This window comes from Amblyomma americanum, chromosome 9 (genome assembly GCF_052857255.1).
Source record: "Amblyomma americanum isolate KBUSLIRL-KWMA chromosome 9, ASM5285725v1, whole genome shotgun sequence".
Taxonomy (NCBI): Eukaryota; Metazoa; Arthropoda; class Arachnida; order Ixodida; family Ixodidae; genus Amblyomma; species Amblyomma americanum.
This window is the reverse complement of record NC_135505.1, coordinates 117,598,149-117,622,345: the sequence shown is the minus strand read 5'-3', so window position 1 is coordinate 117,622,345 and position 24,197 is coordinate 117,598,149. Positions and strand designations below refer to the sequence as shown.

At 46.4% G+C, this 24,197-nt stretch overlaps 1 protein-coding gene across 2 annotated transcripts in view; it reads left to right on the top strand.

The window, feature by feature from the left end:
- LOC144104177 (spondin-1-like) overlaps positions 1 to 24,197 on the top strand; it is a 139,478-nt gene that overhangs the window by 95,957 nt on the left and 19,324 nt on the right. For both annotated transcript variants that reach the window (XM_077637037.1, XM_077637036.1), the window contains exons 2-11: positions 2,580 to 2,701; positions 3,993 to 4,126; positions 4,785 to 4,858; positions 6,201 to 6,326; positions 7,713 to 7,864; positions 9,357 to 9,614; positions 13,938 to 14,160; positions 18,587 to 18,752; positions 19,580 to 19,766; positions 22,692 to 22,893. In XM_077637037.1, coding sequence (XP_077493163.1) covers positions 2,580 to 2,701; positions 3,993 to 4,126; positions 4,785 to 4,858; positions 6,201 to 6,326; positions 7,713 to 7,864; positions 9,357 to 9,614; positions 13,938 to 14,160; positions 18,587 to 18,752; positions 19,580 to 19,766; positions 22,692 to 22,893 — 1,644 coding nt within the window. The remainder of the gene's footprint in view (positions 1 to 2,579; positions 2,702 to 3,992; positions 4,127 to 4,784; positions 4,859 to 6,200; positions 6,327 to 7,712; positions 7,865 to 9,356; positions 9,615 to 13,937; positions 14,161 to 18,586; positions 18,753 to 19,579; positions 19,767 to 22,691; positions 22,894 to 24,197) is intronic.

Sequence of the window (24,197 nt, the reverse complement as noted above, 5' to 3'; positions counted from 1 at the left end):
TTCCCCGATTTCTCTTTCACATCCGCCTATCGAAACCGCAGAGCAAGAGGTCGCCTGCCTGCGTTCTTCGCCGAATTAATGAACGCATAAACTTCGACTTTCTCCCAGGCATGCAAACCACACCACGGCCCGATGAGTGCTCCGAATAAAAAAAAAATAAAAACTATTAACAAACTCCGAAATCTCTAGCGACGGAGGGGAAAATAGGTTCGAAACTGAGATCTGCGCATGCATAAACACTCGCGACACGCGCCGAAGGCATCGCGAAGAATGAGAATAAAAATATACAATTCACGGAGGCGGCTCGATTCGAGGGGCAGCACAGGACAGGGTTCAGGAGATCGCTATAGCTTCCCGAAACCACACGCACACGCGCGCGCACAAGAGCGCGGCGGTTCGCCTATTTGCATACCACTATTGAATATTTCGGCTCTGCGCAGCCCCTGTGCGCTTCGTTTTTGTGTGCGTGTCCGCCAATCGATGAAATAGCCCGTCGAGGAACGGTGGACACCTATAGGTGCCTCCAGATCGGTTCTCCCAGCATACGTACAAAGACAAGCGCATACAAACACGTAGCGCCTATATAGCGAGCACCGCCGACGGCGCGGTAGTCCGAGACGCAGGATGGAATTCTTATTCGAACGCCCACACCGGCGTCATCCGCGCCCACTTCTGCCAGCGACGGAATATCTTATGCATTCCGCGATTCCTCGCAACGCGACCGGGGGCTCTCACGGAGTCGTACGCGCCTGTTGCTTTACGGTAGTAGTACGTCTCTCAACTTGGTCGCAGTAGCTCATGAGCTATATGTGGACCAGAAAACGGCTTCCATTAGTGTGCTGTCCTCGCAGACTTGCGACTCGACCACACAGGTGTGGAAGCAGTCGGTCGAACTGCGCTCTTGTAGTCTCGACTCTACTGCGAACTAGTTGCAAGACGGACTATAAAAGTGGGAGAGATATCCTGCTCAAATTGCTACTGCTGCTAGAAATGATGTCCCCAACCCTCTTTTTTTTCCCCTCCGTCCTGAACTGAGAATGGGAAACCCGAGCCGTTGACTTTCAGGCATAAAGCGCACCTGCAGCGCGATCCAATGGGCATTGAAACTCTCTTGGATGTCCCATGGATGTCCCATGGACGTACTAAACGTCCACAAGACGTCCAAGAAAGTTTCAGTGCCCATTGGGTCGAGATGTCGGTTGAAATGGACACTCGAGCATACCAGAAGATCAGGAAAGAGATTTCCCTATGGAATATATACTCGACACGACACGACGGTGCCATTGATTCGTGGTCACCCGCGACATTCGCTGAGGCTGTAGTATAGATAGTGCGGACACGTCGCGAACTGCTGGAGACCATGAAGCGTAAGGGGACAATACACGTAGAAAAAAGAACAAACAACCGACAAAGGTGTCTATATAGTTTACAGAACAGGCAAAGCCGGTAATAGCGTTTTTTTTTTGGCCTTCACTTTTACCCGTTCGTGTATTGTCTGGTTGTGCTTCATATCTCTCGACATAAGCACGATACAACTCACCCAACTATCTGTTCTTGCTAGAACTTCCAGCTGCTGGCAAGCACAGTTGTGACGCTGATTATTCCGCGTAACAGACGTCGACTTCTTTGACAAGAGAGAGAATACCGGTCTCATATTCATGGTGTTCGCGACGTATGATTACCCTGCCACTGCTCAAACCATGATGATGCTTCAAGCAAGAGACAGGCTACGCTAGGGGACTATGCTAGGGAAGCCATCAAAGAGCTCCTAGAGGGCGCTGATTTCCAATTCCTTGCAGAGGCTTGGAACAAAGCCTGTACGATGTGCCGTGCTTGATATATGCTAATGCAGGTGTAGAGGAACACCTTGAACTGTGAGGAGGCTGACGCCGGATGACACTAGTATCAGTTTGTGACGAGTTTGTTTGGCTGCGTATTCGACTGAGTCGACTTCAGGACTAAACTGGTTAGGAATTGACAACGTTTGCTTTGGAGGATCTACGCTGAGGCCTAGAATTCAAACAACAAACGCTGCTTCGAGTCCGTCATCTATGTATAGGCGAGGCTGGCGGGCTGAAAACTTCATTTGTTTAAAATTTGTCATGTTTGAAAACACGTCTTTTCATTGTGGAAGAAGTTTACGTGTATACAACTTCATACTTCTGGTCTGCGCTAAACGTGTGTAAGGATTACATTGGGACAATCTTTGTGCGACAATTTACGTACAGTACCAAAGGAAGCATTATCAATAGAGACATTTTCTCAACTTGCAAACAAATATTGCTTTAAATGCATGAGTGACAGGCATGCCTTTTTGTTAAAGTTAGATTTTTTTTTTCTGAACAAAGTCTTTCAACCTTTTTATTTCAATGAAAAAGTGAGCGTGTATTCTTGGTCCTGGACAGCGAAAAACCAAGTGTTACCATATAGCGCTGCCATGCGCATCTCGACTCAAGTGTATATACACTTAGATGGTTAAAATCAGTGTCGTTCCCTTTCTTATCGTTTTTTCTTCTTATGATAAGCCCTACAATAGGACTAACCTCTACTTGTTTCTGTTGTTCTCCTTTATCTTTCAGTATCCATACAGGGGCGCAAGGAGGCGCTCGGAGGAGCCACGTCACAAAAGTTTATAGGATTCATGCTTGTAGTCGAATCCCAGGACCAAAATAGGATCACCCAAGACGTGGGAAACTTTCAGGTGAGTGCGACCCTCCGAGAAACCTGCGTGAATATTCTATATGCACGTTGGCACAATGTAGACATTACAAGCTGAATATGTTGCATCACATTCACCTTACCACGCGATTGTTACTACCTGGTTTAAAAGACAGCGTGTCGCAGCTACTGTCTTTATTTTGAACAGATGACTATCGTGGACAAGTAAGAACCCTCTGTGCTACCAGGAAAAAAATATATAGGTATATTTTGGTTCATGTTACGCGAAAATTCACTTGCTGAAATGCGATGAAGTATTGGAGCCTTGGATACATCCCGCTGTTTTTTCCTCAATATTTTACGCGCACAGTGGTTTTGAGATTCGATGGACTTCATTCGGCTCCTCAGTAATTCTTACGACTGATTTTGAGACTTTTCGTTACATTTCGCCAGTGAACTATCGGTTATTTCAGTCTTACTTCCTTTACCGGGACTTTGATTTCTTCTATTGGCGGTCTCGAAAGATATTGCGCTTAACCGGTGTTTCGACAGCCGAATGCAAAACAAAATATATGTGTGTGCGAAAGGACAACAGTAAAAAATAACAGATTACTCTTCCCTGAACCCTCGAACTATTCTCCCTAAGCCTGTTGGATGGTTGACTCCGCATGCCTAGTTAACAGTGGCTAGTGTACCCAACAGTTAGCAGTGTATTGCAGGGTATCAAACTCTGTAAAGTTGCTTAGGCGTACGGTCAGCCAAGATTACGGCAGCCGCAAAGATCTTATCCTAAACGAATATTGGCGCAACATATGGTTCAGCAAACATTGGCAGAAGTAACCTCATCCTACATTCGGGCACCATCAATCGCAGAAAATCTAGACAATCGCTTTTAGTTTGCGCGGCTGCCACCGTGAGCCTTGTGGCGCTGATCTCTCCGAACCAAGCGGGAATTTCGAATATTCACTATAGCCTACTAAATTTTATAGCCGCCGGAATGTCTGGTATGCGCGCAGGAATCATTTTATGTAAGGTTTTGCACTGAAGAATAAGAGTCGGCCAATATAATCGCCATGCTGGTGCAAAATCACTCGAGAGTCTCGAGTTCTGTTTTGCTCCAAAATAACAAGTTTAAAATATCCCCGTTGAGTTACGCGGCGTGCTCAATGTTTATGTAAACTGCGTATGTGAAGCTTTGTGACCAACTATAAAATGTTTGCTAACCAGTCGCTAACGTGACAGGCAGGCGCGTGTGCACGCGTTGCATGGCACTCGCGCTGTTCCGTGTGATTGACCGGTGGCGCCCCCTGTTTCTCTTTTTTCTTCCCTTCTAGTTATTCGGCGATGCGTTGTCTAAATTTTCAGAAGACTGCCCGCACGCGGTGGTGCAGACTTCACTCGTGCACAAGGCCGAGGTCAGCGTGCTCTGGGTCGCACCGCCGCCGGGCTCGGGATGCGTCCTCTTCAAGTGCGTATCACTCACTTTTAGCGCAAAATCACTATGAACATTGCGTAATAATGTCTTCGTATATGAGCTCAGAATTGCTTCGCCTTTACGCGATGTTTTTCAAGAATATTGGGGCATGAAAGTTTTCATCCTGATTTCGCATGGGCAGAAATGCCTGACCCCTTACTCAGGGACCTGTCCACGAGGTTCTACATGAGGGGTCCACAGCGGTCCTTGTTTGAAGTCTACAGAGACCCCTGAAAAGAACCTTTGAGGTCCACAGAGACCCGTGACAGGAACCATTGAAGTCCACAGGGACCCCTGACAGGAACTTTTGAAGCCCACAGAGCCCTCTAACAGGAAACTTTGAAATCCACAGGAACCCCTGATAAGAACCCTTCAAGTTCACAGCGACCCTTGAAACGAACCCCTGTAGGGCAGGCCTTTGTGGGAACTGTGCCACAGGGTTTCCTTTTTCCACAAAGTAAAAAGAAAACTAATCACAGGCTAAAGTTGGGTTCATCTTCCTTTGTCTTTTCCATTTCTAAATTTGGTGCTAAATCGTTTAACATGGTTTCTTTTAAAAAGCTGTGAAGACATTTAAGCATTTAGGGTGCACTGGTTTGTGTATCGAAAGAGCAGGGTGTTGGTCATTCCAAAGCTCACTGTTGCCTTACAGAGCCACGGTAGTGGAGAACCGTGACGCATGGTATATGGACGAAGGAGAATTAACTAAGGAGCTATGCCAAGAAGGTAAGGTCCGGTTGGGCACTTTTCGTTTCCATTAGACAGGTAAACTTATGGAAAAAGAAAAAAAACAAACAATGTTGGGCCTATAAATTTTCAGTGGCAAAGGTGCTATGACGTTCTTTTTTCTCTCGCCTAATGAGACCGCTATGCATATGGTACCACCGCATCTTTTTTTTACTTTAAATCCGCCCCTAACTCGCTCTCTGAAATGAGAAAACATTGCCTGTACAGCTTTAGTGCATCAGTTGATTGAAGCAAATACATGTCAGGTCGCCGCAAATATGTACCTTTTAGTTAAATGCTGAAGTTACATAGAAGATGGTTCCAGGAAGTCGAAATGTCTAATGAGCTTAACAGGACGGTCATGGATCAGAGCGCGTTCTGTGCATCCTCAAGGACGCATGCATATTTGATCTCTAAAGCTCATTATACCTCCATATCACATCACTCCCACCATGCGGTAATGTGTACGCATTATATTGCTTTTCTGCAAGCGAAATCACAGTTCCCCACCGTGTTTACAGTCGCACATATTTTACCAAAAGCCCTGTCACATCTGATTCCTTAGTTGTGAATGTACCTTACGTGTTTTCTTTGTTTATTAAAGCTGTTTTATACATGTAAACCGCCCCTTATGTAACACCCCCAATCCAGGGGGCCTATAAGGATAATAAAGTGAAGTGAAGTGAAGAACGCTGCCGCCAAAGGGTGTCAGCAAGTGTGGCGTGTCGCCCCCCAGGCGCCATTCGAAAATGATCCCCCGCAATAATCTTTATATAAAGAGGGCTGAGAGAGTCAGGGAACAAATGCGGGTTAATGACATCCTTGTCGAAATCAAGAAATGTATTTGGATAGGGCATTTAATGCGAAGGCAAGATAACCGCTGGTCCTTAAGGGTAGCGGACTGGATCCCAAGGTAACAAGAAAATTCAAACAGCCCTAGACGACAGGACCAGAAAGACAAGGAGACAAGCATGGCGCTGAACACAGCGCCGTGTTTCTCTCCTTCTCTTTCTGGTCCTGTTGTCTAGCGCTGTTGGAATTTTCTTGTTACCATGCAACACCAACTCGCCCAATCTGCCGTCCTTCTATGGATCCCAATAGAAGGCAAGAGTATCAGGGGGTGGCAGGAAGTTGGGTGGGTGGATGAACTTAAGAAGTTTGCGGGGATAAGGTGGCCGCAACTGGCACAGGAAAGATGCAACTAGATGAATATGGGAGGTGTATTTGCCCTGCGGTGGGCGTAGTCAGGATTAAGATGAATAATCTCTGTAGCATGTGCGGGTAAACGGCCGGAGTGAAAGGGGACCCCTGTTTTTGCGGCTCCTCCGGGGCCTCTGCGCAGAGCAGGAGAACGATGATGAGCAACCAGAAGTGCTTGACGAATGTTGCGCCTGCGACGAAGCCAAGTACGAGATGACCTTCGAGGGACTCTGGTCGAGGTACACACACCCAAAGGGATTCCCGGACAGTGAGTACACGGCAACTTCGCCGAAGTCTTCCGCGTCTGCACGCGCTTTGGCGAGGATCGTAACTATTGTTATGAATTGTATAAATTTGCTGCAATGCGCATTTGGCAGTACCAAGAAGAACCATAAGTCTATAAACTTTTTCTTTCAGTTGTTATTTCGGATTTGTAATAAATATGCACCTCTAATTTTGCGCATATCTGTGTTCACTGTGTTAACAGTCGACTAATTGGAACATATGCACTGCTTTCTGGCATATAAATAAGCAAACGTACAAAGGCACAAATGACATAGATAGAAGAATCACATGAATGCTTTTAATAGGTTTTACTGGTTAGTTGTTCACGATGCCAGAAAAAAAAGACAAATTTATAAGCAGCATCGGTAAGGTTAATTTACCTGGCGATGTCCGCCGGTGCTGCAGCAGACTGGCCACGTTTATGATGTTCTGATATACACTTCATTGGGCGCGCCAAATTTTTTCCCACTTAGGTTAAAAGAACCAGTTGATTCAGCCCCTACCACCTAAACGCACGAAATATAACTTACGAGGGATAACGTAGCTTGCACTCCATTTAAAACATGCTTCTAATAGTTAATGAGTTAATTCCTCGCATAAAAACAAAATGAAGGCTAAAAACCACCGCGGAAGCTCAGTTGCTTTGACGTTCGGCTGCTGATTCCAGGGTTTCGGGTACGATCCCGGCCTTGGCGGCCTTATTTCGATGGAGGTGATGTACAAAAGAGCCCGTATGCTGTGTGTTGTCAGCAAGCGTTAAAGAAACCGATCTGGTCTAAGGTATTTTGGAGTTCTCCACTACGGTGTTCCTCACAGCCCATGTATCGTTATATCCAAAATTTACACAAAATTGTAAATATTCTACGAGGCTGGATAAATTCGGCGCTACTTAACTTCGTTGTTACGCAACGCGAAAACGCCTCATATAATATTAAAAAGCTTTGGTAAAGGCGGACGAATGCTACGCATCGATTCGTCGCAGTTGGCGGCACCGACTCCTGGGTCGCGTTATCTCTCTACCTAACGAGAGGGGTCGTTGGCGTGTAGGCACACGCCATCTCACGGCGTTCACGACACACAGACACACGCATTCATTCGCAGGCAGGGTTAGAAGACGCGTCATCTCCTAAGGGAGGCTGGCAAGGTTTCGACGGGTCGGTCTGGCTGCTCTAAAAAACCATCCGTCACGCCGTGTTTAATGAGCCGCATAGCGAGGCGAAGGCTTCGCCGTTGTAGGTGCGATGTGTACGTGTATCTCTCGGCTTGCTCCCGCCGCCGAACCAGCCATTAATAACAAGACTGTCCCTTGGACCGATGACTGTGCCCGTGTTGACTGTCTCCCTTTCCCTCGTACTATCACGTGGCGCAGACGAGTGGCTGACCCACTTTTCGGACATAATCGGTGCCTCGCACGCGGCCGACTTCAAGATGTGGGAGTACGAGGGCTTCGCCTCCGAGGGAGTCAAAAGCGTCGCCGAGCACGGAGCCACCAAAAAGCTCGAGTCGGAGCTCAAAGCGGAGGTGAGCTTGTCAGCGCGCGCTGCGATTGATGTACCTCTGCCGCCTACTGCTGCATGGAGCGGCAGGCCGCACGTTTTCACGTTGCTTTTTACGCGAACGCGTAAAGGCCCCGTGTCGCAGAAAAACCGGTGTCGACGTTGCCGTCGGCGTGACAGGAAAGTTTGAAATAGTCGATTGCAAGAAGCTCTCATAGATGGCGCCAGCTACACGAGCGGCGCATCGGAAACACCTTGGGTCCTTGGGTTGCGAGTTACACAAGCAACCACTACGCCACGCACACATTTGTACGGCTAGGGTAAATCTGGGCTTTATATGTGTGTCATGTAGTCTTTTACATAGCGATTGCGCCTGTGAAAGAGTAAACAGTGCGCGTGTCTGCATGGGCGAGAGCAATCTCTGTCACGCCTAACACTTAAAGGCACAGCTTAAGTGTCCCCCACTTTTTCTATTCCTTATAAGCCGGCTGTTATTCTCCTAGTTCATTTATCTATCTTCAGCTTATTCTCTCCTGCTTTTAAACGTCTACACAGACGTCCTTGTCAGTTCCGTTTGCTTCGCTATAAACACTGACAGAGCAAAAGGAATTCAGAGAATTACTTTAGGAAGTCCTTATGGAAGTCCTTAGGTGTGCAGGGTACGAGGTGATGAGGGCTGTCATGATCCCATTAGTGTCAGCTTTAACCCACGCTTCCTATATTCGAGGGGTTTATGTGATGCTATAAATGACAACTTCATCCAGCAAGGTAAACTGCATAAATTAACATTACTATATGTTTGCGGCAAAAACGATAGGGTACACTGACTTCCCTCGAACCGAGCTCCGCATCATCTCTGCAGCCAACCTATCCATTAAGGTCCACTGCTGCAATTAGATGTGACCGCTCTCCCTACTTCACGTTAAAACTGGTCCCTCCATTTGTTGTTTTCTCTCTGTAGTGTCTAGTCTATACTCAGCAACAACTCTTCTTGGCAATGAAAAGAAATATGCCGGGGCGGTCGCTCGCTGCAGGGTTGTGTCGCTCCGGCGCTAGTGTGGCTGGCGCCATCTATGGAAGCTTCTTGTTTTTTTTTCGTGATACTCGAACGTTGAAAATACGCAGTTATGAATAGGCTTTAAATAACGAGTGTTACCAATATACAGTGTTTACAGAGAAAGCAATAAATTGCAACCAGGAACTATTTTCCGCTAATACGGGAGTAATTACTCATTGACATATACCAGAACGAAGCCATACGGCTACAAAGGGAAACTATACAGCTTTCTCAGAAATTTCCTAGTTAAAGAAAAATTCGTCCTGGCCCGTGGTTCGAACCCAGGACCACCTTACTTCACCTTGCGGGATTCCCCTAAATATTTGGGCAACTATATTCCGCAGTGTAGAAACAAATGCCAAGACACGTTGTTGAAGACTTCAGTTGAATGTAGAACTTGGCGTCTTTGTATTCTCGCAACATGTCTTCGTGTTCTGTCCCTTTCCCTCTGGACGTGCAGTCGGGTAAGATCAGGACCATCGTCAAGGCTCGCGGGCTGTGGTACCCGAACGTGAACGGCAAGACGTTCGCCGTGTTCCGCGTGGACAAGAAGCACCACGTGATGTCTGTGCTCTCCATGCTGGGTCCAAGCCCGGACTGGATCGTGGGCGTCAGCTCGTTGGAGCTATGCCTCAAGAACTGCTCCTGGATCACCGAGAAGACCATGAACCTCTACCCGTGGGACGCAGGGACCAGCGAGGGCGTCACGTACGTCATTGTAAGTCCGCCCATTTCCGCGCCACCCACTTGTGCCCAAACTTTCCTAACCTGATGCGACGCCCCCGGCCTCAACCGATGCGAGCTTTCCTTCTGAAGCGGTGTTAAACGACGTAAAGTAAGGCTTTCCACATTTGATGTGGATAAATTCGCGTGTACCAAGGAATGGCTCTTTTTCACATGTGGAACTTGCGCTGAACTTTGCGGTGCCGATTGCAGCGCCATAACACACTGCCTAGCGAGAAGAGCAAGCATTTTTGGGTAGTACTCTTAGTACTTTTCCGCGCCACCTTCAGGCGCTTATTGGCGTGAGTCTCCGCGCTCTGTCGAAGGCGCACGTGCCATGCGTCAGCTATCTGGGCTACGCCGAGAGAAGCTGGGCAATGAATACTGTCAGCCAAACGCGGGTATCTAATCGCGCAGAATGTGTTCTCGCGTTTGCAGCGGCCCAAGCGGCTGACAAAAGTAGTTTTAAGTCACCGAAATGGAACAATTTCAGTGCCACCTTGGCAGCGCAGGTTCCCCATAGCCATACATTCACAGTCCTTGTCAGAAATATACAGTTCAAATTCACTTAGTTTTTGCGTCAAGTGCAGCCCGAACAGAGCAGTAAAGAGAGATGGTTCTTGCATGCTGGTACTCTAACCTAACGCTGCTAGAAAAATCAATTAAAGCAACGAACGCCCTCAAAGTAGGAACTATTTCAATGAAACAGTTAACGTCTTCATGAACCGGCGCAGCCGTAATAATACAGCGCGAGGTAAATTGCATTCGTGGCGCAAATAAGCGCCGATTTACATAGGCGTTTTCGTAATGTAGCACTCAGTGATCAGAAACACACACTCTGCCTCTCGCAAAAATGCTATTGGAGAAATTCGTGCACGCGTGAGTGGGGTTCATGAACGAGCATCTCGGAACGAAATGTAAGCCATCTCTTGTCCCAGGCGACCTTTACTCAGCTTTCCAAATGGAGTGCGCGCCGGCCAGCGGCGGCGGCCAACGGCTCGTATAACAGGGTATGGACGAATTCATGCTTGCGGAACGTAAGAGAAGACGGGATACAGCTCGTAAGTTCTTCGCGATGTTTGTACAGTACACGCTGGCCATTCGCGCCGACAGCGACTTTTATTCAACCATCATACTGTAAGCCTTCCTCCAGCGCCGCTTGAATGCAGCTTCGAGACAACCGTCCCGTGCTGCAGTATAAAGCGTTACAAAGCAACTTTGGTGAAACGTCGCTGTCGCAACGCGCACCGAGCTAGCGTCTACACGTAGCAAGCAATGCACACCTCTCAATGAACAGCGCTCTATGGTTCGGGCAGGCGATAACACGAAGATTAAAAAATAAATGTAACGCGCCTGAGAACGTGAGTGTGCGTTTCTGGAGGTTCCTAGTAAATCGAGCTCACACGGCGCTAACTAACGCATCATTCCATATCGGCCGTCATTCACGAGATAAGCGATATTTTTGGGCGCGCATCTACCTTGCAACACGAAAAAGCCAGTAGACAGCTCGCGGGGAGCGGCTTGTCATCACGGGTTTCGCACCGACTGCCTTTCTGCGCGTTAGGAAAGACATAGCGGCACAGACATTAGCGGCATTAGTCGAGAGCCCGATGGCTTCCCTTGCTTTTAACGCCGCTTACAAAAGAGGATGGGAAGTTTGTCGCTGCACGCATAACCTGTTCTGCACCCACAGTTCTGCTTAGAGTGATTTAAGAGACCAAATGAATAAAAATTAATCGTGTAGACTTACCGTAAGTGGACGATTAAGTTGGATTTCAATGAAAAACTAAGCCACGAGAGAACACTCCGATGACGCGGACACATCCGCGCACGCAGTTGTTTGCAGCCTGAATGATTTTCCGTCGTCTCGCGGTGAAATAGGAAAAACGTGAAACAGCTAGATACCCATTTCACATTTCACAGTCATATCTTTACGACTTGCCCTCTTCTATATAGCTTGATCTGGTATCCAAGACCACAGAAGGCAATTGGTTTTATAAGCTTAAATTCTCCGCTCGCGCTTTAAGAACCTTGTTTTCGCGAAAACAAAACCGAAACCTTACTGCTTTGTCCATTCGGGCCACATCTCCTACCGAATAATACGTGGCAACACTTTTCGAATAATAATTAAAAAGTTGCATAGCTTAACGTATTTTTTGCGTGCGTTCGCGTTTAGAAAACTGGTATGGACGACATCAGCGTGTAATCGGCTACAACGCAGCAAGGGTCTGGGGAGGAAGGAAAAAATACTGGCTTTGGGATAGTTGCGTCACAGCACTTTCTCACGTGTATGCAGACTGCAAAGGTATAAATGGCAGATGTTAATCGGGCAGAGGACTATGCTCTTCGAGACTCCTCTAACGATGTTTCTAAACGATGGGCACACCCTTCAATTCTCGCACCCGTCTTTAATTTTTTTATTTTCGGGACGTTTTAATGAGAAATGTAGAATCGTTGATGAAATGTTTCTGAATTCAGTGCGTTGGACAGTAGCGATCGAAAGATGGAATGGAATTGTCTCGAGCGATTCCTTTAAGGGAGAGCGTGTTCGTTTAATGTACAGTCTGCGGGCACCCTTATTTCAGGATTGGCTGCCTCTCCTCGCTTTACCAGTCAGCAGCATTAAATAGTCTTGAATTGTATTCACAATATACATCACAGTGCAACGAGAAGGAGCTTTTAAAAGCTTTTTTGAAACGGTATACAAGAGGGCGTTGCATTGTCGGCAAGCAATATTTTTTTTTATTCCCGAAAGAGCGAAGGAAGTCACTCGAAAAAAGAAATTGACATTGTTCTGGACTTAGTCGAAAAGCAGTGTATAAATTGACAGATAAAAAGAAATCGAGATTGGTATAGACTGGTCTATAGACAATATATGGGCTGTAAATCTGCTTTAGACTTTACTCGACAGATAGTCTGTAGACCGTTCATAGATGAAAAGGAATGCCTGTTATAGACAAGCTCTAATGGTCTATAGACTGTCGATAGCCAAAACTAAATTAAGCCTGTTACAGACCTAATTAAGGTGGTTATTTACTCTAGTCTATAAATATTCTATAGACTATAGACGAAGGAGATTTAAAGCTGTTATGGACTTAAGTCTATAGATAGTCTATAGGAAAAATAAAATTAAGGCGGTTATAGACTTCAGTTTGTGGTTGGTCTATATACTGTCTGTTGACAAATGGAAAACTCTAAAGGAAGGCTATAGACTCTATATAAAGCCTATAGACCATTTTTGTAGGGGCCTTGAGATTGGCACCTTGATTGCCGCGCTGCAGTGCTGAGAAGCAGACCTTTTAGGCTGTATACTTTTGACAAAGACTGTATACATGGCTATCGGCAGCAAAAGTTTACGGGATGCATTTTCTCGAGGAAGAAATATTGTAGCACTGTCTCGCAACCAAGTCGCCTTGTATTGTTACCAGCGGATAAAGCATGGATGTAGGACCCTCATATCTTCCTTAATTTCAAGTGATTGTCATACGGGACTGCGGCGAAATAATTTTTTTTTCGCCCAGAGGAAAGCGAATGTGTGGAGTTGCCACGTGAAAAAAAGCCGATTAATCATGACCTCTTGGTTCTAATGAGATATCACAGTTGTTTTTATCAGGGGCGTAGCCAGGGGGGTGTTTCGGCGTCAAAACACCCGCTGAAATTTTCTGAAACTCCTGTTAACTGTAGCCACAATTCGCCGAAATAAACATACTCTTTCACGTCAGCCTACTTCCCCCCCCCTTTGCACCGTCCCTAAATGATCATAAACTATAGCGAAAATAAAAAGTGTTTTTGTTTAAGTGCCTCTGTGGCCGGGCACAGGTTCACATGCATAGACCGGAAGTTTTGTCAGAAGCCATTCGTCCGCAGCTGCTGACTTTGTTGTAGAGCAGAAGCTTTTGTGCTACTGTATATTGTGTGAAATATTGTAAATAGCCGCGATATTTCTTACGCCGAGTGCCTTTTTGAGAGAATATAAATGTTCGTTACGAATCAAGTTCTCGGAGTCCTGTGTGGACTCGCCCATTTTTATGTAGATGTGACCGCGAACCAAACAACTAACCCATCGGCTTTATTAAAGCTGAAAATGACTAAGATATTGTTTGGCCACCGACTCTCTGCCTTTTTATTTTTTGTTTTTTACCGGCGGCATATAAAACTCCCTGAGAAGTATTTCTGGCTACGCCATTAGTTCTTATCGCAAACGGGCATGTACGAACGATATCCTGGAACATCAGCAGACTGCGCGCCACCAGTCAGGGCTCCACTTTACCCCATTCGGTTCTCACTGTTTTCCAATCACCCCCCCCCCCCCCCCCAGGGTCAGCGCGAAGCCACATCCCCCCAGCAGCGGATCCAGAAGATCACGTCGAGCCATCCGCACCACCCGGACTCGCCTTTCTACGACCCCACAGGGGCGCCCATGAAGCCCGTGGCACGTCTGACGGTCACGCGGCAGCGAATCTACGAGAAGTCTTGCGACGAAGACGTCGAACCCAACACCCCTGCCCCCATAGAAACACCTTCGCCCGTCGACCAGAGGCGTAAGTACCTTCTCCGCTCGCATGTCCAACATTCTTGGACAAAGTTTTGAAAATTGATAAACTGTTAGGTACTGGTATGGAAATGTTAAAGGTAATAGTTCATTCTTCCGGTACGTAGCAAAAGCTTTCTTATTACAGTGTTTCTGTCGCTCGCATCGGGCAGCTAAGACTGCAATAAAAAAACCAATGGGGAGCGCTTTTGACGATAGCAAAAATCTTGACAGGAAAAAAATGAAAGCCTGCCGACGAGAGATCTGCCCATATATTGATTGGTATGCTGAAATCTATCCATATATGAAAAAAATTGCGTTCATAAACTCTTTCCCGTTCAACAATACTTTTGTCCACAATTGTTGGGCATGCGGTGTAATGATTTCAGAGGCCGTCTCGAGTTATTGTTGGAAGATTTAGTTCGGATTTTTGGTCCTGCAAATAGCACTACAAATGGTGAGTTTTGCAGGCATTAATTGATTGATCCAGCCACAAGTTTAAATACGGAGCATTGATTGATTGATTGATTGATTGATTGATTGATTGATTGATTGATTGAAGCACCAGCTTAACAAGCAAGGGATACCTGCTTTCTTCGACGAGAGAAACACAAACACTAATCTCCCTAGATATTGTTAGCAACGATTACTTCAGAGAGTGAGCAAACCACCTATTCAGCCCCTGACTTCCACCGAGTGCTTTAATTTCGGATGTGGTAGAGCAGAAGACGCGAACAGAGAAGCCTTGTAACACCTTCATACTTGGATCTTGCTCCTAGCGTTTACCGTTATGCATACCACGTATTCAATGGAAGCGTATATGGCCTAGATCATCGAGTAGAAGTGAGTTCTAAGTGACCTAGATTTTAGCTTTGTATGGTCACTGCACTATGTTCGTTGAAACTCGGAATATGCTACTTACACAAAGAATATCACATATTTTCTTAGAATAGGCATCAAAACGACATATAAGAGAACTTTTTGTTAGCCTAGTTGATAATTGACCACTGGTTGTGGCTGATCATTGATCGTTGATCGCGTAACCTATATTGTCTCCGGCCACAGCTCTAGAATGACCGTTTTTTGGAGTTGCATGCTGAACTTTGAACAGGTCCTCTTTGAGCATCCAGCATAAAGGTTCCAACTGTGCACTTAAGGAACGTTTCTATAGGATGCGATCGCCCACTTTCTTGCTTGTACAAACAAAACACCTACGCAGAAGCGCCGAAAGCAACACACACAATTTCGAACGCAATAGCAATAAGTCTTCACATCCTGGCAAACGCAGCGGGTTTAAGAAGAAATCTTTTCAGAGTCTGTGGCTTGCCTTGCATAGGGAGAAGATAATATGTACGTACTTTAGCCCAAGACAGTAGGTGCTTAGATCATTCCAAGGATATGCGGTGCCAGGAGCAAAATGCGTGGTTAAGGGTAAAGTGCAAAAATAGATGTCTGTATATTGTACCCGAGGCAATACAGAAAAAAAAAACTACGACGCTTCCGAAGAACAGGGCGCTACTAAAGTTGCACCATATTACGGGGTATCGTAAAATTGATCACCCCATCAATCATATCGATTACTTTCTCAGTGAACGGAGGTACCGAGTAGAAGCGTTTCCTTCTGAAAATGCTCGTTTTTTGCCGCTGATTTTCTTCTCTTGTGCTCTTTTCAAGCATCTTTGGAAAACATATCCGGTAAGAACACGCAATGGCTCTCTGAATGAATTTCTTCGAACTGCATTACTGTGTTCCTTCGTGGTTTTGCTTCCATCATTATTTTGGTGCATTTTTTCTCACTGCTACAAGAGCTGCTACAAAAGAGATGCTCGTTATGACATACATGGCCGTGGCTGTTGACTTCCGTCATGTGCTTTGTGGAGATATTTTTTAAAATGAACCGTGTGCTCAGTGCCTTGTACTGAATAAGAAAAAAACAAGCACATTATCGTCAAGATAAGAAACTGGACCACGGGTGCGGATTAAAATTGTCATTTCTTGAAACGTTACACAGAAACGATTTACGGCCTCGGTAGTGGCTTAAACCACACTGGTCGCGCTAATTATCTTCGGACTTCAGTGTCGAGCTGTCTAGCACTAACACTCCTTGATATTCTCAGCCACGCTAACTGTAAATTACATGCATCAAGAAGGAAATAAAACAGCACAAAATAAATTAAACGCCTCGAAGAAATACTGGACAACCAGCATTTGGAGACAGGTAGAAATGTAGAATGTACAATTGGAACAAATATTTATGCGAAGTCAGCACACACATATCCGCGGGGGGATGGGGGGGGGGGGGGGGGGGGGGGTTAGGTGGCTCTATCGTTGAGCTGCTGATCCCAAGGTTGCAGGTTCGATCCCAGTCGCTGTGGCTGTATTTCGAAGAAAGGGAAATACAAAAACATCCGCGTGTTGTGCGATGTCAGAAAAAATTAAGCAATCGCAGGTGGCCTAAGTTCGGAGCATTCCGCTGCTGCATCCATTGTTGTTCGAGACGCTTTGAAGTGTTAAAACCCCGCAATCCACAATTCAGCTCACGCTTTCTGAGCAGATTGTAACTCAAAAGAGTTGATTTTATAAGAGAGTTTGTCTTCTCTCTCAGAATTCCCTTCATGAAATATTATCCCTGATGTTTTATTCCATAACCGAAAATTCCCTCTATTAGACCCAAAATTTCTTATCAGGTCCCTTTCTCCTGCATCACCTTGAAAACCCAGTCAATCTGAAAACAAAAAAATGACCATTTAAGTTGTCAGAATTCTCTGAAACTCCACAAAAACTATTTCGCCAAATGTGGACCCCGAAATTCTAGAAAAAAAGTAAAAAATTATCCGAAAGAAACACCACTACATCGCACGCCGCTTACTAATCAATAGTTGACCCCGTAGCACAGGCGACAACATCTGCGAACACCGCAACCCATTTTCTGCGCTTCCTATACCTTCTTGAAACGAGAAAAAAAAAAGCAACTGGACTTTGCGCATCCAAATCCCGTTCATCCGTTACTTTCGGGCCGGGAAAACAAAAAAATTAAGGGGATTAGGATTTCCGTTAGAGTCAGCCCTGCTCCCCTTCATCGCGTAGTTCGCTCCTACACTATGCTCGATGCTATTGTCCCAGGTACACCGCAACAACGAGGGGATTATCGCGACAGGAACGCGCAAGCTGTCGCCTCAGCCGCGCGCGTCGCTTAATCCCTGTCATAATCCCCTGGATGATTACTTTCGTGCTACAGCGCGCAGCGGCTCGCCTTTGTGCCGTCACATCGACTTAGGTTCTTAATTGACGTAGATTGAATGAAATCTGAACCCCACCCGTTTTCCCGGCTTGATTAATTCTCGCGCATAAATTTTCCCCGCGGCCGAACTGAGACAAGATGTAATAACGTGCTACTAAAGCGCTGCACCTTGCAGCCTGAAGTCCCCTTAGACGAGGTAAGGCCATTGTATTACGACGTGCCTTAAATGAGTAGACACCAAATTTTTTGGTGCATATATTTTTTTCTTTGGATATACATGAGTAATAAGGTGGAATTTACCTACGGCAACTGAATAAATTATAATTGAATTTTTTTGCTCTCGTCGTTTCGGTTTCGATTTTAAATATCGTTTTTTTTCGCTTTGTTTAATGAGTGTTAACGTTCCGAAGCGACTCAGGCTATGAGGGACAATGTAGTAGAAGGCTCTGGATAATTTCCGCCACCCGGAGTTCTCTACCGTGCACTGACATCGCGCAGTTACGCGGGCTTACAACATTTTGAAAACTAAACATTTTGACAGATTTACCTGTCTGGTTGGGTTTGAAGACTTATAATAAACTGCACATCTCCAACCAAAAATGTTAACTTTAACCCAACGTTTCGAAGCCGACTCGGCTCCTTCATCAGGGGTGACTGAGGGCAGTAGCTAGCGTCTTTTAAGTATGAAGGGGGGGGGGGGGGGGGGTGCATCCATCCAAATGTGACGTCCGTGGCCGGGATCGAACCCGCGTCTTTCGGGTCAGCAGCCAAGAATCATATTACGACGTAGCCACCGCGGCGGAGTGGTGCCAAAAACGGAACGGTGGCTGTAGTGTACAAAACGAATTCACGCCACATGAGGCGTGCAAAAAACTGAGATAGAGTCGCTTTTTGTTTACTTTGCGTCACTCCAACTCCTCAGCAGGCTTGAGTAAGAGTTGACGTGAATTCAAATGAAGAAAGCAGCAGCCGCACCGCAGTTTTTATATGCCTCACGTGACATGAATGCGTCTTGTACGTCATATCCGTCGTGTGACTGTCAAAACCGAAGCCGAAACAGCAGGAGAGAGAGAAAAATTCAGTGAATAATTATTCGCCGCTTTTTGGCGCAATTCACGCCGTTGTCGGTCGCTGCTTTCTAATGTGCTAAGCCTAACGTGGGTTCATTACCTTCTCTGGCCGGGTCTGGGCGCAGCCGAGTGTGCCGTCACCGAGTGGTCCAGCTTCGGGCCGTGCAGCGTGACATGCGGCCAGGGCGTGAGGACGCGGACGCGAAACTTCATCATGCGCGACAAGGCGTTCATGTTCAACTGCAAGACGCAGCTGGCCGACCGGGAAGTGTGCGAAATGGACTGCGCAGGGTGAGTCAGCTCTCGGAAGGGTGCTGAACTAAATGAAGCACTATAATCTACAGCCATTTGCTGAATACTAATTACGTAAGCACGCTATGCGGCTACCTTTCATAAAAGTGGTCTATAGACTATCTATATAGTTCTTATAGACTCTGTTGCCTTCCTATAGACATTTCTTTTTGTCTATACGTGGTCTATAGAAAGAAAGTCTACTGAAAGTGTGCAAGTGCTGAACGACATAAAGCACTCTAATCTCTACCCTTTTGCTGAATACTAATTGCGTAAGCACTGCTATTTGGCTACCTTTCATAAAAGTGGTCTATATATATTTCTATAGACTTCTTATGAACTCTATTGCCTTCCTATAGAGATTTCTTTCCTTCTATGCGTAGTCTATAGACAAAAGTCTAAAACTGAATGGCCATAAACCTATAGATTGGTCAAATGTTTAGGGCAATCCCCCAAGGTTGAGTAAATTTGTAATAAGGGAGTAATTACTCATTGGTGTCCACCCGAACGCAGCCATACGGCTACAGAGGAAAACTATTTAGCCTTCTATACAAGCTATACAAGCTGTATAGCTTTCCTTTGTAGCCGTATGGCTGCGTTCGGCCTGATACCAATAAGTAATTGCTCCTTTATTACAAATCTATAGGATAGGATTTGTATAGTTTGTAGACTAGTCTATAGAAAGTCTTATATAAGCTGTCTATATAAGGCTTTATAGAGAGAACTCTACAGAAAGTCTATAAACTGTCTAAATATATTTTTGAGAGGAGCGACCTTACAGTTCAGGAATGCGAGATATCTTGTCTTAATTGCTGCGTGCACCACAGGGGCGTGAGCTGCGAGACGACGCCGTGGAGTGAGTGGAGCGAGTGCAGCGTCACCTGCGGCAAAGGCGTGCGCATCCGGCAGAGGAAGTACAAGCAGCACATGGCGAGGAAGCGCTGCACGCTCGACCTCATGGAGAAGGAGATGTGCGTCGCCGACATGCCCACCTGCAAGGACGCGCCAGAGGTGGTCAGTGTCGTCCACTCTCAGTCACACAAGCAAGGAACTGCCCGTCAACAATGCTGTGCAGACAGATTAGTCGACTGTAGATCTTACTGTAACCAAAACAAATAGCCACATATTTGAGTTATTGGTTAAGGTGGAAGGCAGCGCCATCTTTGAAGTCGTTGCACAATTGGCTTACGAATGGGCGTCCCGTTCGTCAAGCGTCATGACCACCTGCAAGGACGCGCCAGAGGTGGTCAGTGGCGTCCACTCTCAGTCACACAAGCAAGGAACTGCCTGTCAACAATGCTGTGTAGACAGATCTTATCGTAACCAATACAAATAGCCACATATTTGAGTTATCGGTTAAGGTGGAAGGCAGCGCCATCTTTGAAGTCGTTGCACAATTGCCTTACGAATGGGCGTCCCGCTCGTCAAGCGTCATGCCCACCTGCAAGGACGCGCCAGAGGTGGTCAGTGTCGTCCCACCCTCAGTCACACAAACAAGGAACTTCCCCTCAGCAATGCTGTGTAGACAGATTAGTCGACCGTAGACCTTACCGTAATCAAACAAATGCACTCATACTTGCGTTAACGGTTAAGGTGCATGACAGCGCCATCTTTGAAGTTGTTGCACAATTTCCTTACGAATGGTCGTCCCGTTCCTCAAGCGTCATGCCCACATGCAAAAAAAAAATTAGGCAGTGGCTTAGCTCTGGTTAAGCCTGAATATACAAGCGAAAAGCTTCAGTTATGCCTGGTTTGACGTCATGGTTATGCTTCGTAGCTTGGCTGGTATTGTATACATTGTTTATCTATAGGCGTAGACTTGGTTACTCAATGGCATATGTTTACGAGTTTGGCTATTGTGCAGCCAACTCCCAAGCGAGTACTTCTGGATCGGGCGAATTTAGTTTCTCAGCTTTTCTGCGTAGTCTAGCAGCAGCCGCACTCTCCTTCCCTTCCATGCCGAGTGCGCACGCCTATTCTCTGAGAAGCGCATTATATAGCCTCCTCACGTATGCACATGACGCACATGTGCAGTAGCGCGCGGCTGCGCCGAAAGGTCAGGCGAGTCAGCGGCGGCGACGGCTGCGGCAGTGGCGAGGAGGGACCACCTGTGTGGCGCGTGACGTCACTCGTTTTCGCGCATGCGCATAACTCACCAGTTCGGCTCACGCGAAGCTCGGCACTGACACGCGTAGTGAAGCTTTTCACTTCAAAACTCCCCAGAGGAGGTCAGTGTTTCTAACCACCCCTCTTTGTTTACAAACGAGGGACTGCCCCTCAACAATGCTCTATAGAGGAATGAGTAGACCGTGGTGTGTTAGCGCAAACAAAACAAAAGAACACATACTTGAGTTATCGGGTAACGTGCATGGCAGAGCCATCTTTGAAGTCTTTGCACTGTTGCCGTTGAGTGTCGTCGTCTCATTCGTCAAGCGTCTAACGCGACGGAGTGGATGAGTGTGACGCGTGCTCAAACATTTGAGGGTCGCAGAAATGGACCGGGCACAAAACCACGGACCATGAAAAAAAACTGATATCGCATTTCGTTTAATGTCGCATGCGGACTTTAAACGCCAAATTTTTCGCGTACCTTAGAAGCACCAGCTTGTCGCTTTAAAAATCGTAAGAATATTTACCTGCCTGAAGGCATCGACTTTGTATGATCGGTTAGTTAGTTTAGGTGTAAATGCGCTTCCTTCCCTCTACGCCTCGGAATGTAGTTTTCCATAACTCCTGACATATGGTGAAAGCCATTGTCAATAGCTGTGAGTAACAATACGCTGCTGTTCCGCTTCTCTGAGATGAAGATGAATTATAATTCATTCAGCTGCATAATTCACTACACTTAGCTGCTATTTTTGTGCTGCATTTTTCAGAATGATATATATTCTTCATAATAATGATAGCTGAACTTCATTTCACATTCCAAGGCATCTTAATATCAGAATGTATGCCCTTTAATCAGTGCACAACTCTAGCGTATAGCATGCATATGACCATTAAATGTGCCTTCTGACAACGCCCAGGTCACATTTCTCTCTCCAGCAGACCTTTACTTTTGCGTAGTTGATGAATATTAATTTTGATGGATTATTAGATGGCCGGAAGAGTTTTTCGTGACGACAGGCAACCGTTACTCCCTTATTCCCAGAGTAATCATACCATATACAAGAGGTCTTCAGGCAACATGGCTATCATTTTAAGGGTGGCTTGGCCTCAATTGCAGAACTTGCATTCCGACCCTGCGTTTCGGAAACGACGTCAACCTTCCCTATCTGCCACATTTAACGCGACAGCGTTAAGGAGCTCGCGCCGCAGAAATTCAGGCGTCGGCGTCGTTGATCATAAGCTAAAAAATCCACAAAAAATCCACGAAAAATCCACAAGGAAGCAACCTAGGAGACATGTGTACTACCAGGCCGCCTAACCTTGTGGCGTCATCACAATGTGCCACCGGATTTTGAGCAAACGGCGCACTGTGTCAGGTAGCCGTTAAATTAATAATTGGGCACTAGAGGTTGCTCAGGAAGAGCAACTTGGGTCCCACAAGCCCCACCAGTGGCAGCGCCTGCCATCGCAGGGCAGTGGCGCATCGCTTAAGCTCTGCACTACTGCGCCAGGAGAGGTTTGAGGAGGCCCAGGGATCAACGATTGTTTAGAGAATAACGAATTCTCTCTATATGGGCATTAACCCATTAAAGCTATTGCATCACACCCTTCAGGCGGAGCTTAAGTGTCTCCTCCAATTTCATTTGAGTTTGCCTTCCCCATGATACCTTGCAGTAGTCGATGTCAGCACGTTGCGAAAGGGGCAAGGACAAGAGATGCACAAGAACACAACAGAACACATCTTGTCCTTGTCCCTTCCACGCCGTCCTGACACCAACTACAGCTATGAACCAACTAGCCCAAACCAAAGTACTTCTTGATACCTTGCAGCTGGACCCCAACTGCGCGGTGACCCAGTGGGCCGAGTGGTCCCCCTGCACGGCAACTTGTGGCAAGGGGATCAAAGTGCGCACGCGAGCCTACCTCAATGCGATGGCGGCCGCCATGGCCATGTGCAACGTGGAGCAGATACAGAAGGCCCCCTGCATGGCCGAGAACACCGACTGCAAGATCGACAGCCAGGAGGCGTACGGTGCGTGGGCGGAGCTCTTGCCCTCCTACTGCGGCAGCAGTACCCTCTGTAGCTCTGCAAGGTTGGGGAATGCAGTTGAACCTCGTTATAACGAAGTTGAAGAGGCCCTGTGATTACTTCGTTATAACCGTAGCTTCGTTATAGCCCGTGCTGACCGAGCTTCCCAGTGAAAACGTGATTCATTCGTTATATCCCGTATTTCGTTATATACCGTTTCGTTATAACGAGTTTCGACTGTATGACAACTGGCCGCGGTGTATTATCGGAAAAGGCAAGAAGTTCAACTTCATTAGCAGGAATTCTGGACAGCTCCCAGCCCGTGACGCTGAGCCTAACAGTCTAGCATGTTCTGTTGTGAAGCCACGCGGCCATTATCTTTCTAACGTCACGGAAGATGTCAACGTGCTATTTTTTATTTTCGAAGCCATGCGTCACAGGGTGACACCCAAGGGAACTAAAAGCACGTGTCCTATGTTCCTGGTGTGGCTTCATTTAAACCTCTTTTGGGCCAGTTGGTGTAATCAATCTTGTAAAACATTTTAGCGCAAACAGACAAAGACCGCGAGAAAGACGACGCACAGTGCTAGCGCTTGTATGTGTGTGTGTGAGTCGTCTTTCTCGTGTTGTGTCTGTCTGCGCTAAAACGTTTTGCAAGACTGGTATGGGTTTACGTGGGATAAATGCTTCAGTGCGCGGGAATAGGGAAATAGCTGGCTGGGCCGAAATTTAGCGGGAAGAGCAAACAATGCCTGCTTCGCTTCTAGAAAGGTAAGTTCCTGATTCTTTTTTCCCTTTACTCTCGTTCTTTGTATCCATGAAAAATATTAGGCAGTTTAAAAGTAACGGCATTACTTGTCGGAAGTAACTGTGAAGTCATTTCTTTGGTGAACAGAAAGTAATTGGTGATGTTATTTTATTTTTTCCAAAATTAATTTTGCCGTGTATGCTACCGGGGTAGTCCCATGTGAGGGCAGCCTGTGGCGTACTGACGGAAGCAAAAGTGGTATACTCCATGCAACGGGAGCCGGAGCAACTGAAAACTGCATCTTAACGCCATCTAAAGCACGAAACATTGAAACGAATCAAGCGACATGCCTGCACATTATAAATGAGTCCCATTGGCTGTCTCGATTCCAGGTGCCGCCTGTAGATGGCGCTGCGGGGTAGTTGATAACATTGAGAACATTGAGAACACATCATTCTAAAATGTGATGCTTTCCATCCCGATGTCGATGCAGGCACAGTCACCCTTCCTGAGGCCTTAGGGTTTAGAGATAACAATAGTCATGTAAGTAAATCTGCGG